Genomic DNA, 13,815 nt, shown 5'->3' on the forward strand with positions numbered 1-13,815 from the left:
GACTTTTTTAAAACTGAGTGAAATCCATGTGTGGCACTGACAATCGAACTGACAATCACCTATCGAACACTGACAATTACCATAAGTTAGCATCTTACTCATTCTTCAATTTTATATTCATTGACTTGAATAATAATTTTGACAATTTTAGATGATAATATTTTGTCCAAGTTCTTTTAAGGCTTCTTGTATCGATACAATGTTTAACAACTTAAGTTTGTTTAATCAGGTGTCTCAAGTATCGTCACTAATATATGAACATTTCAGATGATGCCCAGACCAAGTGCCATCTGATGTTCACTAGCAACAGGGAGTCATGTATAAATTTGAAAGCAAGATTTAACACACATGCACACAGATGGTTGCGCCCATACACATACATGGTCATGATAACTCACCTGATGACATTTATTATTTATATTTACTGTATGTTTCTATGTATTGTACTGTTTTTTTTTGTTGTTTTTTTTCATGGTGTGAATTTGGTTGGACTTTCTAATCTAATCTAATCTAATCTAATCTACACACAAAAACCAACACATATTTATCCTGTGACCCACCTTTGCGAGCAGTCTTGATGCTGACCGGTTGGAAGCCTCCATTGAGGGCAGAGGAATCAATGATGTCAGAGTCGAAGTCCCGGTGGTTCTTCCTGTAGATGAAGAGCGCCACGACGACAGAGATAACCAGGCACATGATCACCGCTATGACAATACCAACATAGAGAGCTACATCATCTGTACTGGGAGCCACTGGAGGACATGGGAAGCGGGGGTTGGAGAAGAGAGACAAAACAGAGAGAGATAAAAATTGTCTTTAAGATCTCATAAGTTCACATCAAAAGCATTAAGCTTTCTTTCTCAATATGCAGGAGTAGTGATGAAGCCATTATCAGCAGACTAATATCCTGGTTTCAAATTGAGCCGGATATTAATAACAACCTACTGGGAAATAAATGCATACACTATATCTCCTATCTTTTTTTTTCCTTTGTGGTTGATGTTGGGCCCGCTGTTGCAACTAGTCTGGTTGTTGATGAAATAACACGGGACTCTTTTAATCGTAAAAAGTGAAAAGGGACACCAATAAAACATGATATTGATGCATTTAGTATGATTGGCTTCTTTTCACCTTTCAGTTTTGCCATCTAACATTCAGTTCCAGCTGAAGTTATACAGTAAAGACATCAACTTAATACAAACGTATACTGGAGTCTTGACTTGTGTGTCTGTGTTAATAATAAGTCCTGGATGAAGTCATATGGCATAGTATGGGTGAGACTGGCTGTATACTGCATCATAAAGATAAACAAGAAAGTAAAGATACGGTAATGATGACAAACACTGTGCACGACAGCGCAATTAATAAGGAAGGCTGTTCCAATGCAACACAATGACACACTGTCCTAACAAGCGGGCTCAGAAGCTAGATCAAAAGTTCTGAAGACGGAGATATAGATGTTTTCATCTTCAAATTACCGTGCTGTGTTAGAGTTCAGAGTCTGTCTCTGTCTTTGTTCTTACACACTGTAGATAAGATCTAGACATAGCTTGCATTTCTCAAATTGTCTTTCATCTCTTTCTCCCTCCCATCGTCTTTCTGTCCACTTTCCAGCTGGAGAAACCTCTGTGATTAGAAAGCCTGGCATAGATATAGTGGCTGTTTGAAACGCAGACTGCAGACAGGCACTCATTACACATCAGACCTTTTAATGGATGCCTACTGACAGTCTGAACTCTCTGTGGTGTTTTATAAAGAATGTCCTTCACTGTCACCAGGTTGACAAATAGGGGGGGGGGGGGGGGGGGGCTCCTTCTTTAGAGGTGGGGAAATGTCAAAAGGCATGTGTGAGCCTGTGTGTCTGAGTGTGTGCATTGTTCCACATACTGTGTGAATGCATACAGTACAGGTTGGAGGGGTTCTACAAAAAGATTAAACCCTATAAATGCATACAAAGGGAAACAAAGGTATTTTGTTACAGTGGATATTTTCATTGGTGAGATAATCTGAGTATGCAAATGAAACAGGATCTATACCAGTAGATGGCAGCATCAACCATAGATCCATGCAAAGCACATTCAGGGCATGCATGATAGCAAGTATTTGTGTAAATTAGCCTCATGTGTCTCAGGGATACAGATGGCACTCAATCTGTGTCTCTTGAGTTCCCTTGCACGAAGAAGGATGAAGGAGGAGAAGAAGAAGAAAAGAGTGCTTTTGTGACAATTGAAAGGCATGAAGTTGTGTAATATTTATCAAATACTGTACTTGGTCTCTAAAAGTAAAAAGTGCAGTTTATTTTTCTATCGTTATGGCTGGATGGTCCATACAAATAGATTTTTAAATCTAATTAAACAAATAGACAATTGACTGGTCCATTTCATGCTCTCAGAGAATCTCTATTGAAATGAAATTGGGTATGACCTTCACATGGGAATTCCCTTTCGCTCACAGCACAAACATGGTGATTAGAAAAAGTGGATTTTTTTCCCTTTAGATTAAGCTCCACTGAATGGCCACAATTAAGGAGTTAGCACTGTAGGCATTTTCTAAGACTTTATGCACTCAGTCCCCAGGAAGAAGAGATGTGGCTAGATCCTCTCTATTCAGCCTTAACTGAGACATCACATTAAAGAGGAGTGTGTCAAGATATATCCTCATATATGTTAGGCTTCTAATCCTTCCTCTAGCTCAGACACGAACAGAAAACAGAGCAGGAAGCCAGTGATGAAAGTCTGAAAATGTAATTTCACTGTGCTCCCTCTGCCAAGCTTCCCTGCAGTTATTTAACATATATCCCCTCAGTCGAACAATCTTCCACCCACGCTTTGATGATAAAGGCAGCAACCTGCTAAGTGTACGCATTGAAATGTATCACTTAGATTAATACATCCCTTTGAACATGAGCCATTGTCAGAAAGGGAAAAGTACAAGAAATGGAAATGAAAGGGATTATTGAACACTCCATTTTCTGCAAGGACGCAGAGATTTAGAGTCGGGGTGATATACAGACAGAGAAAAATATTGCGAGATATGCACTAAGAGAGAAACAGTGGGTTAACTTCTCTGCCAGACTTGGAGTCTGAGCTGACAGCGAACCAAACTGTCAGGCTGAAGTTCACAACGAGCAACAGTGTAAAGGCCAGTGTCAGCTATGAGTTAGAGAACAGTAACATGGCTGTAAACAGGCAAGCAGCTAGGAGAGACACATTATGAGAGAGGACAGAACAGAAATCAAAAAAAGCAGATGCCCTGAGGTGGCTATCTGTAAATAAAAAACAGAATAGCCGTTATGAAACATAGATGTGCATGAAAGAACAATGGAAAATACTGGATGTATTTTAATTCTCTTACAGGCAATTTTTTGTTTTCTTGTTTATGCTTTGGTGTAAAAATGCAACTTTGGAAACATTTCTCATTGCAAACATATAATGTTTTCTGAGTGAGTGATTGCAGATTCCTTATGCACAACCTGCCAATGAAGTCCTTGCAAACAAGATTAAAGATACAGACGGGCATGAGAATGAGTGCAGAGATAAAGTAAAAGGGGAAAAAAGATTTAAAAAAACAAAACAATAACTCACATGGATTTCCCACATCAATCTTGTCCTTTGCATCAGATGACTTCTGATATAAGGAACCTTGAAGAGAGGGATGGGTTGTGGATGTGAGGGAGAGGCAGGGAGGTAAGGGAGAGGGACAGGGAGGGTGGAAGATGATGGGAGAGGGATGATGGAAATCAAATTTAAGCCAACAGAAAAACAAACTCAACAAATGAGACAGCAACAAACTCATGAGTAGGAGTGATGATGCAGGGAAGTTATCTTTCTTGATTTGGCCCCTTCTCCCCAGATGTGTGCATAGAGTATAGAGATGGATGAGAAGGGTGGGGGGAATGTGGAGGTTCTGTAAGGGAGTGGCATGATCCATCAACTGGGCTTAGTGCCTCAGCAACAGCAGGACTGATAGTGGCAGGTGAGGGGAATGGAGAGACTGATAAAGTGTGGGCTCCAACACAGTCAATAGAACCAACAGCCTTGCATCCGTCACTTGCAGGTGGATGGAGAGTGTAGTGCACTCAATAAAAGTAATGATTATGTTAGGAAATTGTAAAAAGGAAGAAGGTTGAAGGACGGAGATTTGGAGAAAAATCTTCAAAAGAGTTTTGGCTCACACTGGGGTTTTGACTTTGATGTGGTCAGTTCGTGTGTTAAAATGAGTATCTTCTTAACGCAGGTTAGAATGACATGGTGCGCAGTCAGGGAACGTGCACTAGTGCACATAATATTCAGTCTCCCTGGGATATCCATAAACAACTATACAAACAATGTAGTTCTTATTGGAGAGGGAGAGAGCCACTGGCAGACAAGTGGACCGACAGGAAAATCAATAGCTTGATAGATGGGACTGTAGTGTACATGTAATCAGGCAACGAGGAGGCTGGGCAGGAGCAGGGGGAGGTGACTGTCAGGGTCAGTCTAACTGATGGCCCTTTTGAACCCATCCTGTAGAGTTTCTATTCATCCTGACTGAGTCCACATTATAGTCAGAGTAAAAGCATGCTTCAGTGGGTGGGCTCCAAAGGAAACCTCAGAGCCCCAGACAGACAAAGATTATTCTTTGCTGACAACAGCTAAGGAGGAAGGGGGACGCATTGTACAGGAAATCATTGTCTGTGTTTTAGCTATTACTTCCTTGAATATGGCAGATTTCCAACCTCAGAATATAGCTGTCTGGCAAAACTAATGTCATCACTTAAAATGCTTAGGCTAAATTATAGCTTCTTATATATATACTGTAAACTGTTCTCAAGGCTTTGGTGCTTGATAGCAATAAAGCATTTGCCCTTGGTGGAATGGTGGAGAATGCGCTCCCCTTTCTCTAGATCAATATGTCAAGAAAATGTCATGTCTGAGAGCAGGGTTACCAAAGGCTTGGAAAACAACATCAACATTAAGGAAGACAGACCACAGAGGGAGCGCAAAACAGAGATTTAGACAGCCTAGACTCAGTGAACTGTGAAAACTATACTCTTGTGTTAGAGTTTGGAAGTTCTATCTCAACAGGCAAAGTGCATCCTCTCTAGTTCAATCTGTAGGAGCTTAAATGGGTTAAATCCAAGCCCGAAAACTCCCCAGACAGGATAAATGTGATAAACAAGCTTCAAAGTAAATTATAACACAACTCTTTCCTTTTTGTCTCAGGTCAGTTGTGTTTTTACAGTGCACAGTGATGGAGACTGAGTATTGCAAGTTCTATTTCCAGCTCTGGTTGGATCAAATTCCTTTGCCAGATTTCTATGATGGACTGCAATTGAAGTAATTTAAATAAATTCAAACAACAGAAAATAAGATCAAGCTGCAATGGTATCCACAGACACGTGTTTGATCAGATCCCAGCCCTACACTGCAGGGAACAAGTCAGCGGTCCAAGGTGAGTTCAGATTGCACACAACTTCCAATTTCAATCATATTTGCCATGATGTGAGCTTTTAGATAATGGGCCGTTCTCCTACTGTAAATGCTTGTGGAAATGGTCATTAGCATTGACATAAGTGGCTTCACCCTCTTAGCTTCCAAAAAAATCAATCCTTGAAATGATCCTAAATCTATATCATTATGGCTTTATATTCTCTGCAAACTGGCCATCAATCTGCTAAGAACTAATGCTTCTGAGACAGGCTGAGTCACAGAGGGAGTGCAACAAGGCGGGGAAGTGGTGGGGTTAACGTATGTTGTGCTGGAGAGGGAAATAAAAAAAGATGAATAAGACAAATACGAGTAGGTCTTCTCATAGATTGCTCCCTGATGTTTCCATACACTACAAAAATGCTGTATGACCTTGACTATAAAATCAGCTAATGCATTCCTCTGATGCAAACGTTAGATGAAATCATCACTGAACACTGAAGTCATAGTTTCTTGTCAGTCCCCAGTGCATATGGACATGCAGTACAGTATATATCTCCTTTTGAAAGAGACATGCAGATCCATCAGCCAGCTGCATGTAAAGATGCATATTGACTGCCAATGTGATGTCACCTGTAATCTATAAAACATCATGTCAACGGCACACTGCAGGTAGCAGTTTACAACCCCATGGTGCAGCAAAAGCTCAGATCAGCTGTACAAACTGATGACCAGCTGTATCAAATTCAAGTCATCCAGAAACCTCTGTTATATTATTCGTGTCACAATCACCATCTGTAGTGGGTTATACACACGATGGAGGCATCTGTGACAGTGTGTGGGTCTAACACCTTCAAAGATGTTTACTAGGGAGGAATTTTATTAAAATTGACACTGAGTTAAACTGGTTACTGTGCAGTCTTTGCAGCTCTCTTTTTCTCATCTCTTTCTCTTAGTATTATTGGAACAGAAAATAAGGCAATGTCTTAGTATATGAAGTTCAGGGTATTAGATATTTTGCCCTGTAAGTTCTTAAAACTGTAGTAAACACATACACACACCTACAAACACAAACATCAGGGCAACTGCAGCATGATTCCAATCTGAGAATGTATTAAAAGGGAGAGGAAGCAGGATTGCTGGCTTTTTTTTGCTGCTAGAAGAAAGAAGCAGAAAATAATTTGCTGCCTGTGGAAAAATATCTGGGTGGACCACAAACTGGTTTTGGATCTTTTTTGTTAGCAACAAAACAGGAAAACCAATAGAAAAATTGTGATTTATGAGAAGAAAATGCTGGAGCTCCTGGAGCTGCTTGTGTACTTTGAAATCATTGTAAGAAAAAATAATCATGTACAATACTGCTCACTTTCCAGCGCATGTAATTGCCAGCTAAGGTAAAAAAGCAAATCTACACTTGTGCCACTTTGCGGCCTTGTGTTTCCTCATTGGACCTGAGGAATCCAGAGTTTTTAAATTAAGGTAGTAATCAGCGCACCCTGCAAGTTGTGACCCCCCCCCCCCCCCTCATGTAATTACAATATAATCACTTATTATTATTTTAAATATAACTCCCAAATGCTTAGCCTGTGACAAGGACAATTACTTTGAGTGCTTCCCCATGTGGAAAAATCCTGTTTTTAAACACATATATTTTCAGCACAGCTGACACAGGAAAAGATGTGCAGTTTTTTTTGTTTTGTTGTTGTTGTCGTCACTTTTGTCCAACAGCTTTTGTGTGTTATGCATGGGAAAATACAGAGAAATAGATCTTCTGCAGGAGACAGAGAGAAAGACATTTTAGCAAGTCTTATTGTTTATGTATGAATGAAGTGAAAAAGAATGAGTGAGAGGCAGTTATGTGAGGTGAGAGTGTTATGTGGGATGTGAACACAGCATGGTGATGAAAGAGCAGATTGAAACTCATGGTCAAAGGGTGAAGAAATGTCTTTTGTTGGCAGGTCAGAGAGAGTAGCAGAGGATTAGCCGGGTACTCACTCTGCATGCACAGCCCATCGGTGCAGTTCTTGGACTGGAGCACCATGCCCTCACAGTCCTTTCCCCCGTTTTTAGGTGCTGGAGCGTTGCATTCTCTCCTCCTCCAGTGGGTGCACTCTGTCCCACAGGTGGACCACTTACTCCACTCTGTCCACAGGCCATCCACTACCACACAACAGACAGGACAGATGAGGGTCGAGTGAACGATATGGCAAATGAGAAAATGAAGACAAATGGGTGCATGAGTGGGTGAGTAGATACGTGATTGAGACAGCGAAGGATATGTGGGAGAGAGACACACAAGTAAGGGTGGCGGTACAAACAGTGTGAAATATGCAAACTCAAAGTTGCATCATATTTTATGCATTTTGTTTTGTGCACCTAAACCCTTTCCGCCCACTAATAAGTGGGCGTATTGTTTTTTTATACCATACCTGGGCAGAGAGGATTGCATGCCAGCTTCTGGATGCCTTGCCCTTCACAGATGGCGCCGCCGTTGAGTGGTGCTGGGTTGGTACAGCTGCGCGTGCGTTTTTGGTAACCACGGCCACAGCGGCTGTTACACACCGACCACTCTGTCCATGTTGACCATCCACCATTTACTGGAACACATGGTAATAAAACATGTTAAAATCCTAAGATTGCTTTGGTTTCTCAGGTTTTCTTTTCAGTGTCTTATCATAGGACTCTAAACTAATAAATAATGATAATGTATAGATTGGAGTAAAATATATAGATAAAAAAAAAATCAAGGCAGGAAGAGCACAGAGAGACACAGAATATAGCCATTAGATTTGATTAAATGTGTCTTCAGTGTGACCTATCTGCACATCTTTAACTGGTATTGACATCTCTTCACAATTATCTGCCTATTATAAAATGCCAATTACTAAATGAGTGTACATTGTCGAGTTTCTGTTTTTTGACCCTGAAATCTCAGGTCATTATTTTGCCATGCAGCCAGACAGTAAATTCTGGTCAGATTGCTGCATTTTCCATTCACTGATTCCTCCTAATGCCTCTCTTCCCACTCTCATCCATCTCTGTCAGTGACTAAATCCAGTGCAGAGTGACACCAGGGCTTGTGGCTGAGAACAAGTCTGTGGCATTTGAGATGGTAGAACTGGGCCCCTTGGAGCCTCCGACTTTCAAATGTGACATGCTTATGAGTGAAGCCCAAAATATTGGACTCTAGGGGAAGACTGCCAAAGCCCCACATTTCTTTACTGTCTGCTTTCTTTCCTCCGTGGATTATGGCTCTATATTCTTTCTCTCTTTTGATGTCTGTCTCTCTCACACTCTCCCATTATTTTTCTCCTTTGTTACCAGTTTGTGCTCCTGTTTCCAGTGCCCTTGTTGTGGGCTGGGCTAAAATCATTGGGCTGAAAACGCACTCCTTGTCTTTCTTACTTTTTCATCACCAGTGTCAGACACAACTATCCTTCATCTTTTGGGCTTCTAGCACTGTTTTTTGGTGAAATATATGTGCTTAAACCACAATACAATTGTGCTAAAATAAGTGGGAATTACATTTTCAAAAAGGGGGATAAAGAGGCAAAGACAGCACAAACAGCACAACAGACTTGTGGTACTTTCTTCTCAAGGATGAGCTGACATCAAAGTGGCTTTTCGACACTTAGTCCTGATAGACTGCTTAAGTGACAGGAAATCCTTGCAGAGACGGCGACCATCGTCCCTGAAATAATGTATGCTCTCAACTTGTCAACTTCTACATCATCCTTACACTGATACCCCACCAGCAACATTGTTCTCTACATTCACTTAACCTTAAGTGATAAGCAAAACAATAAAGATGCTCACAACACCACACCTCAAATCTGTCCAGGAAAGCTGCTCAGAGAGAGATGATGATGAGAGCTTCATGGACTTGACATTTAACACTGGTGAAATGATCAGTTTCAAGAAGCCAGGCAGAGATTTGGAGCCTTTTGATTTCAGACTTATTAGTTTAACAAACTAGCACAAATCTTACCAAATATTATCCATCACAATGAAACTGGATTTATACATACAGAGATTTAAAAACCAATACTTGAACACTTCTATTGTTAATACAGTATGCCAAGAAGTATATATAATACAGTATGCCAGAATGCAGTTAAAATGTTTTAAATTGATCATATAATTAACAATACAAATGAGGAACTATGGACACATTTAAAACCAACAGTTACAGCCTAAGAGTTTAATTCTAGCTCTTTTCTTCAAGAAAAAATTTAATTTTGTAATGAATAGTACATTAAATGCTTGGGAAAAAATAATACTTGGTCAAGAAATAAAAAAATCCTCAAACATATACAAATTTGGAATAACTCATCAGTAACTATTCAAATGCCAAAGGATACTTTGAGACATGAATAAAGTGTGGAATTCAGAGATGATCAGATATTATAAAATATACCTCAGTACATTCATTTCAGAAACTAAAGAATAAATATGAACTAAAAGACAGAAGTTTTGAAGTATTTGCAAATGAAAAACTACTACTTACTAAAGTTTAATCTGAGATAGAAACTGTATACTACATATACTTTATACATTATAGTAGAGACTTCATTCATAAGCTTGGCATGAGCGCCTCAGATAGAGGCGATGTGAGGGGAGTGAGAGTGACTTTTGGTATTGTGAGAAAGATTTAGGAGAACACTGAAAGATGGATTTAATTTCTTGTAATAGTAAAGTTGTTGTTTTTTCATCAATGATTTGTCTCTTTCTAAATGTTGAGAAAATAAGATACCCAACTAGATCACAAATTATTTTTACATCATTAGTTTATAAGAAGCTGATATTACAAAACTGGAAAAATAAAGAAGCAACTACACTTCAAAAATGGAAATCATTAATAAAATATTATTGATGTATTGACAGGACAATGTTGGAGGACAGCAACAAAGAAATACAATTTCACAAGATATGGAGCTACATTTATAAAGCTTAAGGAAGCCTGTGTTTTGTCTTTATTGTGTCCATTGTATCCAATGATCTCATTTATACCAACCTTACATAATCCACACATCTATACTGTATGTTGTATTTCCTCTAACAAGGAAAAGATGGATGCTAATGTGAGTATAGATCCCATCAAACAATTTGCATCAGTCACATCATGTTTTGACACTGGGTATTTGTGTGTGTGTGTGTGTGTGTGTGTGTGTGTGTGTGTGTGTGTGTGTCATGATAAGGATGTGTTTTTTTGTGTGGGTGGGAATACACAATTACCTGTGATGACAACCGTATGTGACTGTATGTGTGTATGAGCAACTCAAACCATGAAATTTGATTTCTGGTGATGTACCATGTTTTATTTAATATTGTATTCAGAGCCTCACTCACTCAATAAAAAAATAAAAATAAAGAATCAGTTTCAAACATCTGCTCACTTTTTCATATGTGTATGCATCAGTCTAAATATGCATTTCACTGTATATACCACATAAATGGATATAAATTCTGCACGCTTTCTTGTAAGTCTTTTGAGGCTGTGATGTTACTTAATCCCCAGAGGGATATCAGCAGTACTATGAGGAGTCCCATCAAGCACAGGATGAACCCTTTTGGCCTCAGTTAAACAAGATATCAAGCTAATAGTTGTTCCATGCAGAAAAACAACGGCTGAGGTTGAAAGGAGCATCTGCTTCATGTGTCATTTCTTGTGCCTTGAGTAGCCTCCAGCAGGCATTGAAGTTTAACTTCACAGCCGTGCTGCGCAATAACAGTCAAGCTAGTTGATGTTAGGGAGACAGTGGGTGAGTCTGTGTGAAACCACAGCGGGTGTCTCTTTAAGTATGGCTCAGCCACATCAGCACCTCACTCGCAGTTCAGAAAATGACAAATATTCCATTCCTTGCGCACCTTCAGGCATGAACAAAATGAGTGAGTATCACACGCCGCGGGAGGGAGAGGGATTTTCTTTATGCAAAGTGACTTTGAAATTTGTTTTATTTTAGAGTTGAGCTGATTTCTTATAAGAATTCAACACTTTTCCCCTTCTACTCATGCCTGACTTTACATCTTGTAGTGTTTGCAGGCCAGGAGACGTGAGAGTAATGGTGTAAATCATTGATTGTATTGCTAAGTATAAGACAGTGGTTTACCATAGACAATAATTGTGGCAGTGGTGCTCCGTCTCTTGGCCACGATGTTCTTAGCCACGCAGGTGTAGTTGGCAGTGTCAGAGAGGCGGGCCTGTTTGATGATCAGGTCGTGGTCGATGGTGATGTAGAAGTTTCTGTCATCTGCTGGATCAATAACCTCCTCATTCTTTAACCACTCCACCTAAAGAATAAGAAAAAGGGAGCACAACATGAAAGAGGAGAAAAACAAGAGACAACAGAAAATTAATTTAAGCAGAAGATGTGAGAGGAGATATAAGACAGGCTGGCCTCATTAAATGGTATAAAAACCATAGCTATGTTTATTTAAACAGCTGTAGTATTGCTTGTCTCAGTGAGCGCCAGGATTCAAGCACAACTGTTTTGTCTCTAAGGTCCTGCTACAAAAAGTCAATAGCTGCCATGCTCTTTTTATTCTCCCCTTAGAACAAAGTACTACAGTAGCAAGGGCATTGTCAGACAGCAGAGAAAAGAAAACTCTCCACAATTCCTGAAGCTGAGAGGCTCTCTGACCTTTTCTTATGAGTTTCATTTCTCTAAATGATACTGATATTGAACTCTTGGCACTATCTCAGAACAGGGGCCCATTTAGAATCTTTATTTGGCCATAAATCACCAAGATCATTTAACTCTTCAAGGGGTGTAAAGGTTTGGCATTTTGACAAGAATAACACATGCTGCCTCACACTCTACAGCCACTTTGATTCAAAAATATTTCCTGGCTCTCTGGTTTTCTTCAAAGAGGCTGTCCAGTGATGAGGAGGCCTGGCAAACAGCTAACTTCCTGTGCATTGTGATATCCTATGGGGAGCAGGGCCTGATAAGAGATAAGACACCAAGGAGCTGTACAGGCAAAGATAAGCAGGATGTTTATATAGGATCTTTCTCATGAGAGATAAACTATCTCAAAAAAGTGAGGCAATAACCAGATATGAGTCCTGCCAAGACAAAAAAGTATGTGGTCTCACTGTTGTTGTTTGGATTTCTAACGAATAATACAGAAACTGCATGTGGTGGTGAAGAGGTGTACAACACAGTGGCCATTGTTGTAAAGCCAGCATTGTTAGAACTTTTTCAAAAGAAAAGATGGGCTGATAGTGACACACACTGGGTTGTAGGCATTGCTAGCTTTGCTAGAGTCTAGCCTCAGATGACAAACAATATCAAAGATGCCATCAGCGTCACACCTCAGCAAGGCTGCCTGCTCTCTTATCCAGTGGAGTGAGCACACTAGAGACACTATTTTACTATTTTCAATACTTCACTTCACAATTATCTCTCACTTTAAGTATTCTAACCCAGCTCTCTTTCAAATCAATGTATTACAACACAAACATAAATTATATAAATCATAAGACACTTATTCCCACATGACAAAGTTACTTTTACAGTAGTTTGCTTTACAGTAAACTTTTGGACTGCCTTTTATATAAAGCCTTTCTAGTCTTATGAGCCACTCAAAGCCCTTGACATTACATACCAATGTTCACCCATTCACTCCTAAATTCATTCATTGATGGCAGAGACAAGGTGATAACTTGTTCATCAGGAGCGATACAGCACTTCCTGTCCAAAGCGCAACACATTGTTTCTTTGCTCACCCCTTCACATGCACACGCTAACACACTTGGGGGTTCAATATCTTTCCCAAGGACACTTATACATGCAGACTGGAGGAGCTGGGGATCAAACCAGTGACCGTCTGATTAGTGGACAACTTGCTCTACCTCTTGAGCCACAACCGCCCTTTTGTAAACATAATGTGTATTCTCTCCTGATTTGGTACTTGTGAATGTGTTCCTCCATAAACTAAAATGTATCAGCTGAATCAATCTCATGGAGCCAGAAAGGATAAGATTCCCCCACTAGCCATCTACTAGGAGAAATGAAACCTCTTTCACACACCAAGACAATGCAGTTAAGTGCAGCATGCCATAAGTTATGATGCAAAGGAAATGCATTACATCTGTCCATCACTTCCAGCTTGATTTTTAGAAATTATGTTATTATTGAACATGATGCTGCAGCATTAAGACTAACTCTTACCACACACACAAAACAAAAAGAAAAGAAAGTTGTGAGCCATTTATGATTTAATTAAATTTATAACGAGACGTTTAATGAAAGCAGTTTTATTATTACACAAGTCACTGAGAGCTGTATTATGAAGACACAATATCCATTATGAGTTAGCAGTAGATGTGATGGAATTGCTGCTCTGGCACCATTTAGGCAGTGATGGAAGTCCCTGTCAGAAAATCTCACACAAGTGACCATTT

At 39.8% G+C, this 13,815-nt stretch overlaps 1 protein-coding gene across 1 annotated transcript in view; it reads right to left on the bottom strand.

Moving 5' to 3' along the window:
* unc5cb (unc-5 netrin receptor Cb) overlaps window positions 1–13,815 on the bottom strand; it is a 118,297-nt gene that overhangs the window by 13,007 nt on the left and 91,475 nt on the right. The window contains exons 5-9 of the mRNA XM_053339386.1: window positions 11,519–11,699; window positions 7,838–8,005; window positions 7,404–7,568; window positions 3,585–3,641; window positions 561–752 (exon numbers count right to left, since the gene is read on the bottom strand). Coding sequence (XP_053195361.1) covers window positions 561–752; window positions 3,585–3,641; window positions 7,404–7,568; window positions 7,838–8,005; window positions 11,519–11,699 — 763 coding nt within the window. The remainder of the gene's footprint in view (window positions 1–560; window positions 753–3,584; window positions 3,642–7,403; window positions 7,569–7,837; window positions 8,006–11,518; window positions 11,700–13,815) is intronic.

This window comes from Scomber japonicus, chromosome 19 (assembly GCF_027409825.1).
Source record: "Scomber japonicus isolate fScoJap1 chromosome 19, fScoJap1.pri, whole genome shotgun sequence".
Taxonomy (NCBI): Eukaryota; Metazoa; Chordata; class Actinopteri; order Scombriformes; family Scombridae; genus Scomber; species Scomber japonicus.